The sequence below is a fragment of the Falco punctatus genome (genome assembly GCF_963210335.1).
Source record: "Falco punctatus genome assembly, chromosome: 6".
Taxonomy (NCBI): Eukaryota; Metazoa; Chordata; class Aves; order Falconiformes; family Falconidae; genus Falco; species Falco punctatus.
Window position 1 is genome coordinate 34,865,042 of NC_137585.1, and position 16,928 is coordinate 34,881,969.

At 50.8% G+C, this 16,928-nt stretch overlaps 2 protein-coding genes across 2 annotated transcripts; one reads left to right on the top strand and one right to left on the bottom strand.

The window, feature by feature from the left end:
* Positions 1-6,551: 6,551 nt before the first annotated feature.
* LGALS1 (galectin 1) lies at positions 6,552-10,100 on the top strand. The gene is made up of 4 exons (XM_080390930.1): positions 6,552-6,705; positions 7,930-8,009; positions 9,361-9,532; positions 9,894-10,100. Exons 1-4 carry the CDS (start codon positions 6,697-6,699, stop codon positions 10,035-10,037), a joined length of 405 nt encoding a protein of 134 aa, XP_080247056.1. The 5' UTR covers positions 6,552-6,696; the 3' UTR covers positions 10,038-10,100.
* Positions 10,101-10,195: 95 nt separating this feature from the next.
* On the bottom strand, positions 10,196-16,133 carry LOC308065208 (urotensin-2 receptor-like). The gene has a single exon (XM_080390917.1). The coding sequence runs from the start codon at positions 13,801-13,803 to the stop codon at positions 12,550-12,552; it is 1,254 nt and encodes a 417-aa protein (XP_080247043.1). The 5' UTR covers positions 13,804-16,133; the 3' UTR covers positions 10,196-12,549.
* Between the last annotated feature and the right edge of the window lie 795 nt (positions 16,134-16,928).

Here is a 16,928-nt window from a genome sequence, read left to right on the forward strand (position 1 = left end):
CAGCTTACTAGCAAGAGGGTAATTGTTCCAGATGGCTGTAGGGTGGCAGGCAGCAGCTGTCTAACAGGGCTCAGTACTGCCTGTTTGGTGCACCAAGTTAGGGATGGCACAGGCTACTGAAACCCGCAAGGGAGTTTTGGGGGGTTGAGAGGTCCCCAGTCAAGCAGCAGAGGAGACTTGCAGTGGCTTTGGGGTGCCGCCTCTGTTGGGAGGATGCATCCCTGTTGGGGAATGATGAGCTGTGCCACCTGCAGGACCCCGAGGGAGGGCAGTTGCATGTCTGCCCAAGGCAAATGCTCTTTTCTCCAGCTCTTACTACCTGGCAGGGCCCCGTTGCCCCTTGGAAAGGCCAAGTTGCCCTTTTGGCTGCCTTGGCTTCAGCTCAACTGTGCTGATGACTTGTGGTCCCATGTGCTTTGGAATCTTTCCAAGCATGAGATGTGCACCTAATGCTGACTTGTGGACTGGCTGGAGGATGCACGTGTTTGCCAAAGTAGATGCAATGACCCATTCAGGGTACATGTCAGTAAGAAAAACCTGATGTGCTCCAGGCTCCCTGCCTGCCTCACCTCCCACCTCCCAAGCAGCTCTGATGCCATTTCTGCCATGGGTGGAGACTAATATCACAGATCACATCCTAGGTACCACTTTGCATGCACAAAAGAAAGGGTGTTTTCAGGCATCTTGGTCATTCCTGCCAGCAAAGCCTATTCAAGGCAACATTTTTTCTTCAGGATTATCATTCCACACTGTATTTTATACACATCACTCGCTGAAAAATAGCATGCAGCTGAGTTTCAGTCTCAAGGGTGTTGCAGGATAATGTGCCTGTATTCCACAAACATACTTCTCCTGAGCACTGTTTCTTGGAAGAGCTGAAACCAGCATCTAGGTTACTGTAACATGTTCAAACACAGCATCCACTTACAGTTTGCATATTAAGTACAGCAAACAAACCTCTGCCTAGCACGTCTCAAAAGTTACTTTAACAGACATCAACCCGAGACAGGGAATATGCCCCAGCAGGTCATTTCTAGGCTTGAAATAGGCTCAATAAATTGCAGGTTTCTAAAGCACTGTAAGGACACCAATTTGGGTATTACAGCAGTGCAGAGCTGATGGCCACAGTCAATTGATAGCCTGCAGCTCTCCTGCTCCAGCCCGTCAGTGCCGAAACATCTGACCCTGCTGCACGGAGCTGCATTTCCTTGCCCTTGAACTCTCAGCACTAACCAGCAGCCCAGGAATATTCCTTAGCATTACATATTAGCACAATATTCCCTTTCTCTCCAGCAGCGCTGGCACCAGGCTTATGTTGCAGGCCCTCTGGAAGCCATTAGCTGACATCCAAACAAAGTGGTGGGAGCGTTTTCCCCTCTGTAGTCAGCATTTGCTGCATTTGCTGAGCATGTAGCTTTGCTTTTGAAACGTAATTTCTTGAAGGTTAGGTCTGAAGCCTTGCCTTTAGTCCCTGCAGTCTGAACAACTCATGCTGCACCCCAGCTCATTTTCACTTCCGCTTATTCCTTTTTTCTACTTATTCAACTTGATTTATTTAAAGAAAATTGGAAGTTTTTTATGTTGCCAGTCAGAAGTTGATTTCCCATTTTCTTTAAATAAGAAAAATATTATCAGTTTCAAACTGCGTGGCAGAGTTGTACAAGGTTCCTAATTGTACTTTGCCTACAGGAGAACCTGAGCCTTGCTCCATTCAGCACTTTCCAGCTGCCCCTGGATCACTGTCCCACTCTGGGTCAGCAGTGACTGCCTGGCCTGCAAGGCTTTTCTTAACCTGCATTTTCAGCTCTTGGAAATACTGTACGTGCAGCAACGTTCCCGGCTGTGTCATTGCAAGCACCCTCTCTGTGTCAAAACCAAGAAGATGCTTTCCTAAAGCATCAGGCCACCCCTCCTTAATTTGCTTTTGCTGTTCTGCCCTGGACCAAGTGCCCTTAAAGTGACATGCAAATGGCCTGAAGCCTTCCTGACCAGTCACCGCCTGGCTGGGATTAAAGATCTGCTAACTCCACTGCTCCTGCCTCAGTCAGGAACCTTCACATCCAAGTTAGTCAAAGGCTTGGCACATTTTTGCTGTGCTGTCAGTATTTCTAGCACTGTCAGGCAAGGAGTCCTCTTTCCTATCACCCAGGCGGAGGAGCTAGCCCAGATCAGTGGGTGGCTTCTTGCTTTTCTTGCATGCTGGAAGGGAACTTGAATGGCTTGGGCCAACGGTCTCCATGGGTTTACACAGGCCGATCTGTGCTGCTCATGGCTGCGACCCAGCACCCAGCTCTCTTTCTGCCCTCCGAGCCAGGATGCTGTGCTGGTCCTGCAGCCACAGGAATACCATCCCAGCTGGTGGACCAGGAGTACTCCCTTCCCTGTCAACCACTGCAAAGCCCACTGACTTTGCCTGGGGATGGTTTACGCTCCAGAGGCGAGATGGAGCCCAATGTGAGCAGACAAAGGTGCAGGGGAGGAGGTGGGGAGCACAGATTTGGGGAGCTCCTGGGATGTACTTTGAGGTGTGTCTAACACATCCCGGTGTCATTAGCGTGAGCAGGAGTCATTCCCGCTTCCCCAAGCTGTAACCTCAGGCTCGCCCAGGTAAATCACCTTGTCCAGGTACCCTTTGATAACATTTGCAGGATTATCTTCACCACCGGGGAACATATTTCCATACTAATTTAATGAAAGCAGAGATTCTGGAGTCAGCAGGAGCCGGAGCCTCACAGACGGCTCCTAATCCAGGAAATTGGATGTGGTTGGAAATGTTTCAGCAGGCAAAGCTTGGGAGATCCTGCTGTGGCTCATTCCTGATGGAAGCTCTGTGTCCGCAAGATAATAAATCTGAGTTTAGTGCACCTAATCCTGAATTTAAAATACCACAGCCCACATAACACAAAGTGGCTGAACAGGTAAGAGGATGCTTTCCCAGTGGAAAGATGTTGCAAACCACTGGAGTAATTGCAGCCAAAACAGGCTTTTGCCAGCTGGAGAGCAATGTATACAGGTGGACTCTGGTCACGTAGTCCACGGGCTTTTCAGCCAGGCCCTTTCCCAGTCCTCCAAGGTCATGCATGATTCGGGATGCCCCATCTATCACTGCACACCTCACAAGCAGATTTGGGGGCAGATCTTCCCTCTTTTGCTTCAGACACTTGCCTGACTGGACTACTTCTTTGTTGCCTGCCAAACCACCTTGGTTAAAGCCACCCAACAGCTCAGCCCAGAAGTTCAACTTAATCCCACAATTTGCAGTAGCTGGACCTTCTTCATGCATGCAGGTCCAGTCCAGGTATGCTGAGACATACAATGCCTATCAGCTAGACCAGAAGGCAGGCTTTAAATCAAAGCTACTCATAATGATGAAATTCACTCTTAGCAATCATATTCCCCTCTTCAGCCTAAGATGAATTACAGCTTGGAGGTTGGGAGGGGTGGGGATGTCCATGAGGAAAACTGGGAGCTCAAGAAACCATGCCATCTCAGCATGGAGACATCAGCACAGGCTCTTTGGGTGTCAAGGAGAGTGCAGGAAGAAAGCTGAGGCCCTAGAAGAAGAGCTACAGTGAAGGCCATGGGCAGGCCTAGCTACAGATGGGGGTGTCTGTTCCCTTCTACAGGAACTACGGCTTGCAGCCAGCATCAGGGGATGAGCTCAGCCCCCACAGGCGGCAGCAGTTCTTTGAGAGCTGTCTGGGATTGCTCACTGTACAAGAGCAATTTGCACTTTCCAAGGAGGAGTGAGCAGATGGGGACGTTGTGCAAGGAAAGGCTAGAAAGAGAGCAACAAGTCACTCCCAGGATTCAGGTTGTCTCTAAAGCACAGGGCACAGTGGAGGTGTGCAGGGTCAGGATCCGAGCGGGATGCCTAACTACTAGCATAGGACATGCTTCATGGAGTCTTTGCTGTGATTTCTGGCCTTGCAAACATGTGCTGGCTGTGAATTTGTCGTGTCAGCTGGCTCTTCTTACACTCCCTTCTCCTGGCCCCATCTTGTCCAGGACACACAATCACAGTTTGGAGAAAGCAGGTGCAGATGCAAACACCACCTGCCTCACCCTCATAACCATAGATGAGGCACTGTTGAAGAAAAATCCCACAGACCTTACTCCCTTCTCCACACTTGCGGCACCCTTTGACTAAGAGTTTGTCATGGCCAGGGGCACTGTTTGCAGCAACAGAATCAGGTCCAGTCACTCCCTTTGGGGAGTGGGCAAAGAAGGTCTTTTGCTTCTCAAGGTACGATGCGGATCAGTGTCTCTCTCTCTAAAACACAGTAAGGTTTTGCAATGTGATGCAGGAGGGCTCTCCTGGTGAGGAATAGCCTAGCTGGAAGGGTGGAGGCAAAGCCACTGCTCAGTTCCCACATAGAGGGAGAAGCCCATGTCTCCAAAGTCTGCTGTGATCTGTCCTCACCATCCTTATCTCCATCCTTTGCAGACCAGATGGGTCGATAACCTGCTAGCACATCCCCTAGCTGGCTGGCCCATTGCACACTGATAAGGAATGAGATGAGAGCAAGTGAGGATTGCCAGCTCTAGCCAGCCTGGGTCTGCCCTTCTCAGCCCACAGTGGTTCTTCCTTTACCACATTGCTCCTGAAAATAACAGGCAAGCACCTCTGACCCCCTTGCCTGTTGTGCTAACGCCATTTAACTCAAAGCTCCCTGAATGCCAGCAGAAGCACCTGGACTTCCATCAGACAAACACAGGCTGCCTGAGGTAGCCTCAAGTCTGAAGGCTGAATTTCCTTGACATGAACAGCCTTTTTAGTGTCGCCTCTGGGATGGTATCACCTCCCTCATTATCACCTGCTATCCGTGAGCTGGTCTCTTAATCTCCACAGCAGCATTTAGAGGAAGGTCCCTGGACTGGCATGACTCAAGGTGCCGGTGGCTGCTAAGGCTGGGTTACAATGCCCAGCTGCCAGAAACGCTGCAGGAGACACAGAACTACCTCTGACCTCTCCCATCTCCAGCTCTAAGTGAGCAAATACCTACACATTTCCCTTCCCCATCCAACATTTCTTGAAAGGGAACAGCCCCTGCAACCTGCTAGACTGTAGCTCCAGCCACAGCTCATCTCCTTGTGTAAATGTCTGGGGTCCTTTGTAGGGATTCGGTCTCACAAAATCTTGGATTTGAAGGGAATTGATTCAATTATACATGCATCCTGAGCAGAGGGAAGATGGCTCTAGTTACTTTTTCTCCTGCTAGTATGGAGCACTTCTTCTCATCCTGCACCACCTGGAAGGGATCAGGCTCGAGGGCTGAACCCTCAGGCAGGTTTCCAGAGGGGGAAAGAGGGAGTGAGCATGTCAGAGCAGAGAAGCCCACTTTAGCCTTTAGTCTAGCCCCCTTGTGTTGTGGGGTGATCAGCAACCTGGCCAAAGGCTGGAGCCTGTCCATGCCTTCCGCAGCTCCAGCAGGCAGGGGAGTGTTCCTGCTACCTCCGCTGGCATTGATGGCACTAACTAGAAATACCCAGCAGCAACAGCCTCTGGGGTCGTGCTTGACAGGAGTAAGAGGGCTACCACGTCCAAAGCCGAGGGGGAACTGATGGGCCTCATAGAAAGAGAAAAATAAAATGTTTCACTGAGTTTCAGTTCTGGGCCTCTTAAGGAAATCACAGAGCATCTTGTGATTTAGAAACAAATATGCAAGACAAGGAAAGCTTTAAGCCACAGGCTTGGCCCACTGCCTGAATTTTTTCCCTCTTCTTTCAGTATAATTACAGTTGAGCCATGCAGTAAATGAGTAACTTTTTCCAAAGGAATCCTTTCACCCAGAGTGAATCATACTTGCCACAAAGAGAACGTGGAGACAGATAAAAGACATATAGATCCTATGGCTTATTGTGACAGAGGGTTTCACCCAAATTCCCTTGTTCCTCAGCCCCCCAGATGTGTCCAGGGTATGTACAAGAGCCAGGCACTAAACTTTCCTGGACAAATCCTGCCTACCCCTCCAAGATGGCTTGCTGTGCCCTACAGCCAAGATGAACCGCGTGGTTTTGAGGGCATCTAGGGGTTCTGCAGAATAAGGACTATTTTCCCTCCTTTGGTTCCTGTACCTACAGGAGCAGGTGGTAAGCTAGGTCAGCAGCTGGGCAGCCTCTGGGGACAGCAAGGCTTGATGGCGGAGCTGGGTGACCCTAGATCCAGCTTCAGTCCTCTGCTCCTGGGGTTTCACCTGGACTACAAAGAGTTTCTGAGGTACTGCATGTGCTCAGTGATATTTCTTCTGCTCCCGATTTAGCCAGAACTAAATAGCCCAGCCTCCCTCCCAGACCCTTCCTGCCAAGTCTCAATCCATCTGACGGTTTTCCGTATGGGATAAAAGCCTTGGACAGTAACACACTCATTGTAAAACTATTTTCCATCGGCTTCACGGCCACACACAGCTGGATCTCCTCCTGGAGCAACCAGCAGCCCGTTTGGAAGGGTTGGGTTTAGCATCCTGGAGAGAGGCCTGAGTGAGGGTGGGAGGGGACAGCTCTGGGTGATCGTGCCCCCTCCCCTAAAACCAGCCCCTCCCACCCGCTCCCCAGCCTGATTGGCGGGTGCGGTGGCCAAGGGCTGGGACAACCCAGCTCCCCATCTATTTAAAGGCAAGGGTGGGGTTCCTGTAGCTACTTGCCTGGGACCGGTGCACCTTGGTGGAGAGGAGCATTTGCCTGCTGAGCAGCACCATGTCTTGCGTGAGTAGAGAAAGGGATGGGGCAGCTTTGCTGGAGGTGATGCTTTGTGGAGTGGGACTGGGGGGGAGCATGTTGGTTTGGTGTGAGGGTGTTTGCATTATCCTCCTCATCAGCCTCTGTGTCAGACTGTCCTCTAGAGCTGGATGCCAGCTGTATCTATTACAGGGGGGTGGCTGCTGCTTCTTGTTCTGGCAGGAGTGTTCTTCTTCCCTGCAGGATCCCTTTGGGGAGGTATGGGGGGGGGTGTCCTCGCTGGGCTGGCTCCCAAGCTGGGGTAACCTGTTTTACAGCAGCTCTGCTCCGGGGAGGTAGCTGCAGTAACGTTTATTGCTTTCTGAGCATCTCTTCTGGGCAGCCTTGCTGCTTGCTTCCTGGCTGAAGTTTTCATGAGTCACTGATTCATTCTCCCTTCCTTTCTTGTAACGAAATGTGCTATACAGAAGTGTCCTTTGAGTGTCAAGGACTGCCAGGGAGATGCTTGTGTCAGAAGAGTGATTGCACTTCTTTGATGAATTTATCTTTCATTAGACTGAGGGTGACTAATTGGGGAGTGTCCCAAGTGCAGGCTTAACTATTAAAGTGGGAAGGGGGAAAGATTCTTAGTACTTGTGGGGTCTTGCCTCTACTGTGATAGGAAATGAGCACATATTGGTTTACCAGAGTGTTTTAGTTCTCCTAGAGAGAAGGTGGGGAAAGACACGTACATGGGGCAGGAGAATGTCCTTGCAAAAGCTGAGCCTACAAAAAATGAACAACAAAAAAAACCCCAAGCTATTGGGGGTTGGGGACCAAAGTGTCTGAGCCTCTGGCCCTGAACAAGGCTTGAAGTTCAAATCCAAGCTAGGGAAAGGGAGTGAGTGGAGGCTCCATCCCTGTACAGCCAACTTGCGTGGGATGATGTGAGATCCACAAGGCACACTGGCATGTTTGGGACAGGGTGGGTGTGATGGGAGCTTGTAGGTACCCAAGCTTTGCTGCTGTGAAATAGAGATATGTTAATGAGAGAAGCAGGAGAAAGGTTGGGAAATAGGGCACATGTCCCATGTGATTGGAGTAACATCTCTGGGATGTCCCTGGTGCAATGCCCTAGGGGAAGGGAGCTTCCCTGTCTCTCCAGCGGTCCAAAGCCATGCACTATCTTGCAAGGCAGCAGGGAGAGCTGCCAAGTCAGAGCAGGTGAGCCAGCAGGTACTGAGCTAATGTCTCTGCCTCCATGTTCCCCAGGGACCAGTATGCACCAACTTGGGTCTCAAGCCTGGCCAGCGCCTCACTGTCAAGGGGAAGATTGCACCAAGTGCCAAGAGGTAAGCTGTGCTGCACAGACAACGCACCACACAGAGTTGTCTTCTGCTGGTGGGGGACAAAAAGAATCCTTCCCCTGAGTAGGAGAGGAGCAGCTATGGAAGAGGTTAACACTAGCAGTGTTTCCCAGTGAGTCATTGCCTAACGCATGTTGCAGACACACTCTACTGCCAAGGGGCTAAGCCAAAGCAGATGTGAAGCCCCAGCTGCATGCACTGGCAGTGACCACATCCTCTCTAGTGCAGGAAATGGAAGCTGTCTCTATACTAAGACTTGGTTTAAGATGGTCACATCCTCTCCCCTGCATGAAGATAGCCCAGGAGTAGGTATACTATTACAGTGCCTTTCCTCACTAGGCAGGAGATTATGGCCCAAGTAGCTGGGAGGTCTTGGGTCCTCTGGCTCCATGAATGCTCTGAGCCATAGCTCCAGCCGATGGTGCAAATGAAGGGCTGCATTTTGCAGCAGGGGGTCTCCAGGTATTGAAGTTTGCTTTTAATCAGTGGAGATGCTGCTCAGATGCTAGTGGGGAAGGAAGGAGGGAAGGTGGTGAGTGGGCCAGTGGACTTCAGTGGAAATGCACTCCTAAATGTGCAGGGATCAGGGTGGCTGGGACCCCCAGGGAAGCCTCTGCAGCAACCCCCAACCCTTGTGCAGGTCTGTGGCTGGTGGGGCCCCTTGGTGAGTAAGGTGGAGCCCTGTAGCTGCTGTACCAGTGCTAGTGGTGTTCCAGGAAACATGTCCCAGCTTTTCCCAGTGCCTTTGAAGCTTGATAGTGTCAGAGTGAAGCCTCCTGGGCTTTCTCTTGCCCAATAATATGCCTCCTGCCCTCATTTGGGTAAGAGGCCTGGAGGCAAGGTAGACATGGCTAGGAAGCTGCTTCCTCCCACTGCCATTGCAGATGCTTTGGGATAGCTAATGAATGGTAATTATTTCAGCTGCCTGCGGGGTGGGGAGAAGGCAGTGGCTGTCAGGCAGCATGCAACACTAGCTAACTGGGGCTGAAAGAAAATGTGTGGAAAGCAACCGGCTGCTTGGGAGCTGGTTTTGGTGCAGGATAACTCACTGTTCAGGGTTCTAAGTGTTGAACCTTTCCCTTGTTAAAAGCTTTGCAGAAACTAAGTGGTGTCTCTCCCAGGGATGGCACTGTGGGGCCTGTGTACCCCAGCAGAGGAGAGTACCCCTTACTGACACAGCACCACCTTTTTAGGAAAGCTGTGCAGTTTAGCAAAGTGTTTTGCTTTGGTTATCCTCAGCTGGGCTTGAAGCAACAGAGCCGGATATGTTCATAGTATTGAGCAAATGCTATGATACTATTGAGTAAAACAGTATTGATGTCATCTTTCTCTGCAGCTTTGTAATGAATCTGGGGAAGGATGCTTCCCAGCTTGGGCTTCACTTCAACCCCCGTTTTGATGCTCATGGTGATGTGAACACCATCGTGTGCAACTCGAAGAAGGCAGAAGAGTGGGGTGCAGAGCATAGGGAGACTGTCTTCCCTTTCCAGAAGGGGGGTACAGCAGAGGTGAGGCCTGGGATGGCCTGGTGAAGGGAGGGTGTTTGGCACAGGACACCCAACTGAAAAGGCTCTCAGGGCTGTCTGTATGGGAGGTGGCTGGCTTCTGCTTGGCCAGTGCTACCACCTGGGGCTCTTGAGCAGTGATGGAGGGTGCAAGCTCCATCTAGCTCAATGGGATGTTACTATTGAACTGAGCATGGAATAGGCATCTCTTGGGAGACCAAAATAACACTCCTGCTGTTGAAGAGTGGATTATGCTGCTGAGCGTGTTCACCCAGCACAGCAGACGGTGGCACAGTAATACTGTAGAGGAGAAAGGCTTGAGGGTATCTTTGCAGGAACTTTGACTTTGCCATTTGTCTTGCAGATCACTTTTGCTGTCAACCAAAGTGATGTCACGGTCCACCTGCCAGGCCACCAGTTCACATTCCCTAACCGGCTTGGTCTCTCTGTCTTTGACTACTTTGATGCACAAGGGGACTTCACACTCCAGTCCATCAGCTGGGAATAACTTCCTCTGACAGATCCATCTCAAAGATACAGAAAAAGCAATCAATAAATAAGTTTTGGTCTACCCAGTCTCAAAATCTAATCTCTTTTGTGCTGCAATTCCATGTGGGCTGGTCACCTTGCTGGAGGGAGGTGGGTAGGTAACTTTCCTGGAGTACCATATGTGGGTGAGATTGTGCTAGCCTTTGAAGTCATGGATGGAGAGGATCAGAAGCTTGGGAAGGCAGAAGGTAAATAGCCCAAGGAGAATCTTGAGAGGAAACACGGGGACTAGATGTGGCTGGTAGGGGAAGAGTGGAAGTGTTGAAGTCACACTTCCTTGAGGTCTAAACTAATGCCTTACACTGCCTGAGTAAAATGGGTTGATTAAATCTATCTTTCCCTAAACTAAGCATCCTTGGGTGGCCTTGGACATTGAGTTGCTGTGCTAGGTGAACCTAGTGAGGCATGCATTGAGGGCAAAGTCCTCAGGTGTGCTAGGTTTGGCCTGCATGCCTCTGCAGAGGCTGGTGCTACTCATGACAGCTCTCCTATGCCTCCTTTGGATTTCTTGCTGCTGCCTGGGGACAGCAGTAGAAAAGGTTACCTTGCTGGGTGTGGCAGAGCATGCAGTAGGCTCCTCATCAAAATCCTTTCTTCCAACAACTGCAGAAGCTTGAGTACTCCTGGGCTGTGGCACATGAAGGTAGTAACCTGGAGGTGTCTGGCTTTGTTCTGTCCCATGTGCCTTGCCTAATCCATCTAGAGCTGGGACAGGTAGCAATGCCTAGCTAGGGTGCAGGATGCTAAAGATGTGCCTACTATGCTCTTGTTACCCTTGTACTTACGGAAGTCCAAATGAGCCTGATCACTCCTCAGTCTAAATGGAGGCTAGCTTCTGAGGAGTCTGGAGATGATGAGGCATGTTGGATGTTGCAGCATAGTTCTCACTTGGCTGTTGGTTGTTACCCCAGGTGCCAGCCAGTAGCTGCCTCGGGGGCTCTCCCAATCTAATGCTGCTTAAGCAGCAATTACTGCTGTTGGACAGGCTGTGCCTGGTGGGCATAGGAAAGGTGGGGTTCTGCTCTTTCCACAGGGCACAGCAGTTACTAGGTAGGCCTGGGATGGAAGGACCCAGTCTTTGGGTCCTCGTTTCTAGATTTGGCCACAAACAACATGAAGCACAAACAATTTGATGTCCTATGAGGACTCCCTGTTGGCCTGGCTGGGCCAGTTCCTCCCATTAAGCAGCTGCAGAGTAACTGGAGCATGGGAACTTGCTCCTACAGCAGCAGCACCTGCTGCTCTTGCTCCATAATTCATGAGGCTCTGCCAGGTCCTGTGTCTCAGGTACCTGTGCAGAGGGAGGGAGGCTTGGCTGCTAGAAACTGGGGAGCTAAGGAGGAAGAGAGAGATGAGTTTGAAACATTGGGCTTGAGCTGGGGTTTTGATCTGGGAGGCAGGAACACTTGGGGTGTACAAGCAACTTCAGGCTCTGCAGCTGGATCCCTCTTGAATCTCCTTGTTGCCTAAGGCCAGTCTGCTCTGGATGATCACATCCTGCTCTTTAGGACTACATCTACAATAGTAAATGCTGCATCTAACGTTGCCACCCTGTGCATAGGCATGACTGGGGACAGCATAGCTTGGGGATTGGGGTGATATGGATGACACCATCCTTTCTGGGGAAGAGAGTTTAGTTGTATAGAATTGTGCCATGCTAGGCTGGATGGCCTCGAGGCAAAAGACCCAGCCCAGTTTATGCAGTAGCACTGATACAGTTTGGCAAACTGGGGTACATTTGGTACACTAGACATATGGGGATTTCCTCAGCCGCAGCAGGAACATGGTGCTGGTGAAGGCCCCCTCCATGAGCTGTGATGACAGACATGTAGTGGAGCTCTCTCCTTGCAGCTTTCTCTGCTGGGCTGGTCTTGAAAGCTGAGCAAATGTGCTCGCCTCCCTGGTCTGTACTTTGGAGCAATCTCGCAATGTCTCTTTACTGCACTTGGGAGTCTTTTCAAAGATTTTCTTTTGTGGAGGGTGGGGGAAGAAAGCCGAGTGTGAGCTTTACCACAAGATGCTGATCCTTAGTTAGGTCTCCTGCTAGCGTGGCTGCTTCTTGAAGTGACTCACTGGTCCTGTGAAATCTGTGACTCACTGTTGTCCTGACTTTGTTACGGCTTGGCCCATCACTAGCAAGGAGGTGAGAGGTGGCAAGGGTTCCCCAGCTGTATAATTTAGGTGTGTTGAGGCTGACTGCTCCCTTCCACCCACTCCTTGGCCTTGTGCAAGGTGGAGGCTGGTGTGTAAGGGCTGAAGGACCTAAGGATGGAGTCAGGATACCTGAGACAAGCATGTGTGTCCCCAGCTGAGCAGGTTGAGCAGCCTTGCAAAGGAGAAGACATGAAGGGGAAGGCACCACAACAATAATAACGGAAGACATTGCATGCCAGCATGGAAGGTGATGCACTTTTATTTCTCGAATTGACCCTAGCCAAAGGCTGGGAGATATTCTCAACCTGGGGTGCTGCTCACCCCTTGCTTTCCCCCACAGACCCCAACAACTCCCCAAAAGCTGGGGGGATGCTGTGTCTTCCCACTGGGCCCGCTGCGGCCTTCCAGGAGGGCACCGGAGGCCGTGCCGTGCCCATCCCGCTGCAGCCAGGGCTGCGGCGGTAGCTGCTGGCGAGCAGGGTGTAGAGGAAGGGGTTGATACAGCTGTTGCCGTAGGCCAGGCAGGTGACACTGAAGTTGAGGTAGGCCTGGGTGGTGGGACCAATGCCCAGCCTCTCACCCCGGTACAGCCTGGCCAGCTGCCAGGCCCAGAAGGGGAGAAAGCAGGCCCAGTAGGCCACCACGATGGCAGAGATCCTGGAGAAGAGCTGCCGGGCAGAGGCCCGGCCAGCCAGTGGCAGCCCTGGGCCCCAGGCAGAGGACCAGTATGCCCAGGCCAGGCGGGTGTAGACAATGCCCAGCACCATGCCAGGTGCCAAGATGCTGGTGGTGAAGAGCACCGTCAGGTAGAGCCGGAAGGCTGCTGGTGTCCAGGTGGGAATGCAGATGCGCTTGTGGGGGCCATCTCCCTCCCGCAGCTGGGTCATCACCATCATGGGGGACGTAAGCAGGAGCGAGAGGAGCCAGAGGACCGTGCTGACCAGCTTGCGGTAAGCGTTGCTAGCCTGTCTGGCCTGCAGTGGCCTGGCCACTGCCCAGTACCTCTCCAGGCTCATGGCGGTCAGTAGGAAGATGCTGGCATGCATGGTGAGGAGGTCCAGGCTGAGCAAAAGCCTGCAGCCCACATCCCCAAAGAACCAGTCATGGGCAAAGTAGGTGCAGACCACAAAGGGGATGGTGGAAAGGTACAGGAGGTCAGCCAGGGCAAGGTTGATCACGTAGACTCCCAAGGAGCCCACTGAGTGGCCTGCCACCCTGCCGAAGGCCACCGCCACTGTGTAGATGTTCCCTACCATCCCAGTGAGGCACATGACCAGCAGCACTGCACCCAGTGGCCCTGTGATTGAGCTGTCCCCTCCCAGGACACTACTGTCATCACCCTCACCGCTGCTTTCCTCCAAGAAGCTGCCACCCTTGGGATCCTCTTCAGGCCTTGCACTGATGAAGGAAGAGTTGTAAGACATCTTTGGGTAGGATGAGCAAGGGCAAGTCAGGCTGTCAGAGACCCGGTTCCTTCCCCCTGCCTTAACCCCCTCGCTGTATGGGACACGTCTAGCCTTAACAGGAAAGCAGCTGAGGGAAGGGAAGAATCGCAAGAGTTCATCAGACATAGGGTACTCCAGAGAAGTCTATTCCTCACCTCCAGCCGCCCAGTCCATTTTGCTGATCTTGTCCATCACAAGCTCTGTCCGGTGGTTTCCCTTAACCATCAAAGGGCTGAGAAATGGACACTGTCCTCCCTTTCAAGACCAATGGGTGCAAAATAACCTCTGTCAGCCAGAAGGAAAAGTCTCTGCTCTTCACCAGCTGCTCATTTGTTGCTTCTACAGCATTTGCTGGGCTCATGGAAACCAATAGACTCAGTGGACAAGTGGATTTCTCTTCCTAAGTCTGTGTCCTCTCAACTCAGACAGACTCTGGCGAGGTGGGCTCTGCCCCCCTAAACCAACCCCTGGAGAGCTGCCTTGCCCACTGCACAGAGGAATGTGTCTGACTCACAGCTTCACACTCCAGTGTGAACGCAGTCCCAGTTTATACTGGGCTTTTTAGCCACTAGATGAGGAATCCTGCTGGCACCCTCCTCTTTCTTGCAGACACACTCTATCTTCTCCCATGTCTTCTGCACCTTCCCCCTGCTCCTTCTTCCTTCTTGTTCTGATATAGATCACAACCAGCCCAGTGGGCAAGTATTAGCTTGACATGTTTAAAGTGGGCAATAAGGAAGGGCTAATCTTTAGCTAGAAGATGTTTTACACTTGAACAAAAGTTAGATAATAGATAATGTGTATGTAGATAGAACAAAGAGCTTTAGTAGATACAGAAACTAAACAGCAAACTGCTAATGTTTGCAAAGATAAGCAGGAACTAAGTAATTACCCAATAATAAATCAGTTTTGCAGTATTCCATATCAAAGGTGAAAAGTATAATGAATTCTCTTGAACTGTTTTGAATAACCCAAACTTTTCTCAGGAATCTTATGTACACACATGACTTTGTATAATAAATATCCAGCTGCTGGTTGAAATGCTGTGCAAGTTAGGAGAAGCAATCCCCCTTGCACCCCAGCGCTGCAATAAACATACCTGCTTTATAACCTTCCATGGGTTGTGAAGTTTGTTTCTGCAAGTAAGTTCATTTCCCTTTCTTTTCCCCATTTCCCCTTGCACAGTTGTCCTTGTTTGAGAAAGGAGATAACTGAAAGAAAAGACTCCCTAGGGGGGGAAAAGCATCATGCTGGAGCTTTAGAAGGAGAACAACGGCCAGTCCTGAAAGTGCAATAGGCAGGGAGCTGCCACAGTACTGTCCCTGGCCCTTAGCCAATCCAGGCTGAGAGGGCCTGGCCCCCACTCCCTTCCAAGGACAACAGGTCCCCTTGAGGTGCAGACAAGGAAAGTAACCCCCAATCTGCAAGCAAGCCCACCAGATGGTAGGACATCTCACTTTTTCTATGACCTGGCCTTGTCCCACCCTTACTACCCCAGTCAGCTGCAAGCTCCGAGACATTCAAAGGGCTGCATATTTTAGACCCACTTTTTCTTCCCTCTCCCCAGAGACCATCCTCCTCCTCTAAGCTTTTCCCCCTCCCTTCCCTCGAAGCCCCAGGACCTGCTGCCTCACCCCAGAGCAGGGAGCAGAAGGCCGTTAGGGAGGCACCGTCGCCTTCTAGCGGGGCATCCCTGCGTGACACCTGTGCCCCAGGCTTCTGCGCCCGCATCCGAGCCCCATTCGTCTCAGGCAACAGACACGGTGGGACAGAATTTCCAGAGCAAAGACAGATGCACCATTACTAAATGTGCTCTGCTTTTAGCTCACGGGTGTTTTCAGGCCACTCCAGCCACACTCTTTTGCGTCATCAAGTGTATTAACTTTGTTGTGGCTGAGTCAAACGCCTCCACTCATCTTCAGCAGTGATAACTCAGCAGCAAACAGAAAGAAGCTCCCCATTAGTACTGCCCTTACTGCAGTAGAATCCAAGCACCTTCCCGAGCAATGCGCTGCATGTAACAGCAGCAGCTTCAGCATGACCATGCCACAGGGGTGGGCATATGGCACATACGGCTTTGATGGAGCTAACTTCAGAGGCCTGCCTTTGGGTTATCTGTATCAGCTCTTGGTATGTCTGGGTCACGCTCTACTCTTCACAGAGAACCAAATGCGCAGGTTGTTTAGATGGGGCTTGTGCTTTTTTTTTAATGGACTGCCCTGTTTCATGTTACCAGAACTGAAAGGCACTTTGTTTTGGAACACAGGTTTTGCAACGGCCTTTGGTTTTTAGGACAGTCATGCTCCAAACTGGGAGAGATCAGCAAACTGCAGTGAAAATAGTTTTGTGTGGAAAGCTCCATTGTGTCACCACAGCAGGATGAGTGATGCTGCTTCTCATCCAGCAGTCAATGCTCCCAACAGGTTGTGGCAGCCTCAGCACAGAGAGTGGTCCCCAGAGAACCAGAGGGAGACCATGACTTTGCCCATTTGGCTCTGATGGGAAGATCTGCAGTCCACATGCCCCAGGAAATGCAATGAATAGCCATGGCTCTTGCTGTGATTGTCTGTGCTTTTTTCCAAGAAAAGACCTCAAACCTTAGCAGTAGCTCAGTTCATTTAGGAAGTTAAAATAAATTACAATGGGATTTTTTAAATTCATATTTTAGGAGCTAATTAAAATACTGGTTGCCTCATTGATTCCAGTTAGCTACCCTTAACACATGAGATGTCTATTCTCACACTGCCTGCATAAAACTGCAGTCACATCAGAAACTACAGTCATCAGCAGAACTCAGCTAGTCCTTCCAGCATGTGAAACACAGCTCTCCCAGGAGAACTTTGAGATGAGCTTCAAGATAGGAATCATGGGTTGATTTAGTGGTTAGGGCTAACTGTTAATAGGACATGAACATACAGACTTCCCTGTTATATGACTGCAAAAAAATTATATGTATATGTGATATAAAACATAAGCATATGTAAGGTATAGGGCAGAATGAAAGTGCCAGGCCTTTGACACGCAGAGAATGAGGGAGCAGAGATCCATGTATTACTATCTTCAGACATCAACCTCTAGGCCTTAGTAAAGACAACAGAGAGTCTCAAGTTGGTAACAGACATGCCATAAGCTGCTCTCTGCAGGACCTAACCTCTCTCCATTGGTTTGACAAGCGACTCAAATTTTGACAGCTGAACTTCCATGGCATGAATATCCCTCACAATATCTTTCCTAAGGCAGTATTCCACCTC

Excerpts from the sequence above, each read along its gene's own strand:
- LGALS1 (XM_080390930.1), top strand. Across the intron at positions 8,010-9,360 it reads ATTGCACCAAGTGCCAAGAG|CTTTGTAATGAATCTGGGGA; the intron begins GTAAGCTGTGCT and ends CTTTCTCTGCAG. Across the intron at positions 9,533-9,893 it reads AGAAGGGGGGTACAGCAGAG|ATCACTTTTGCTGTCAACCA; the intron begins GTGAGGCCTGGG and ends TTTGTCTTGCAG.
- LOC308065208 (XM_080390917.1), bottom strand. The coding sequence starts at position 13,803 with ATGTCTGATGAACTCTTGCGATTCTTCCCTTCCCTCAGCTGCTTTCCT.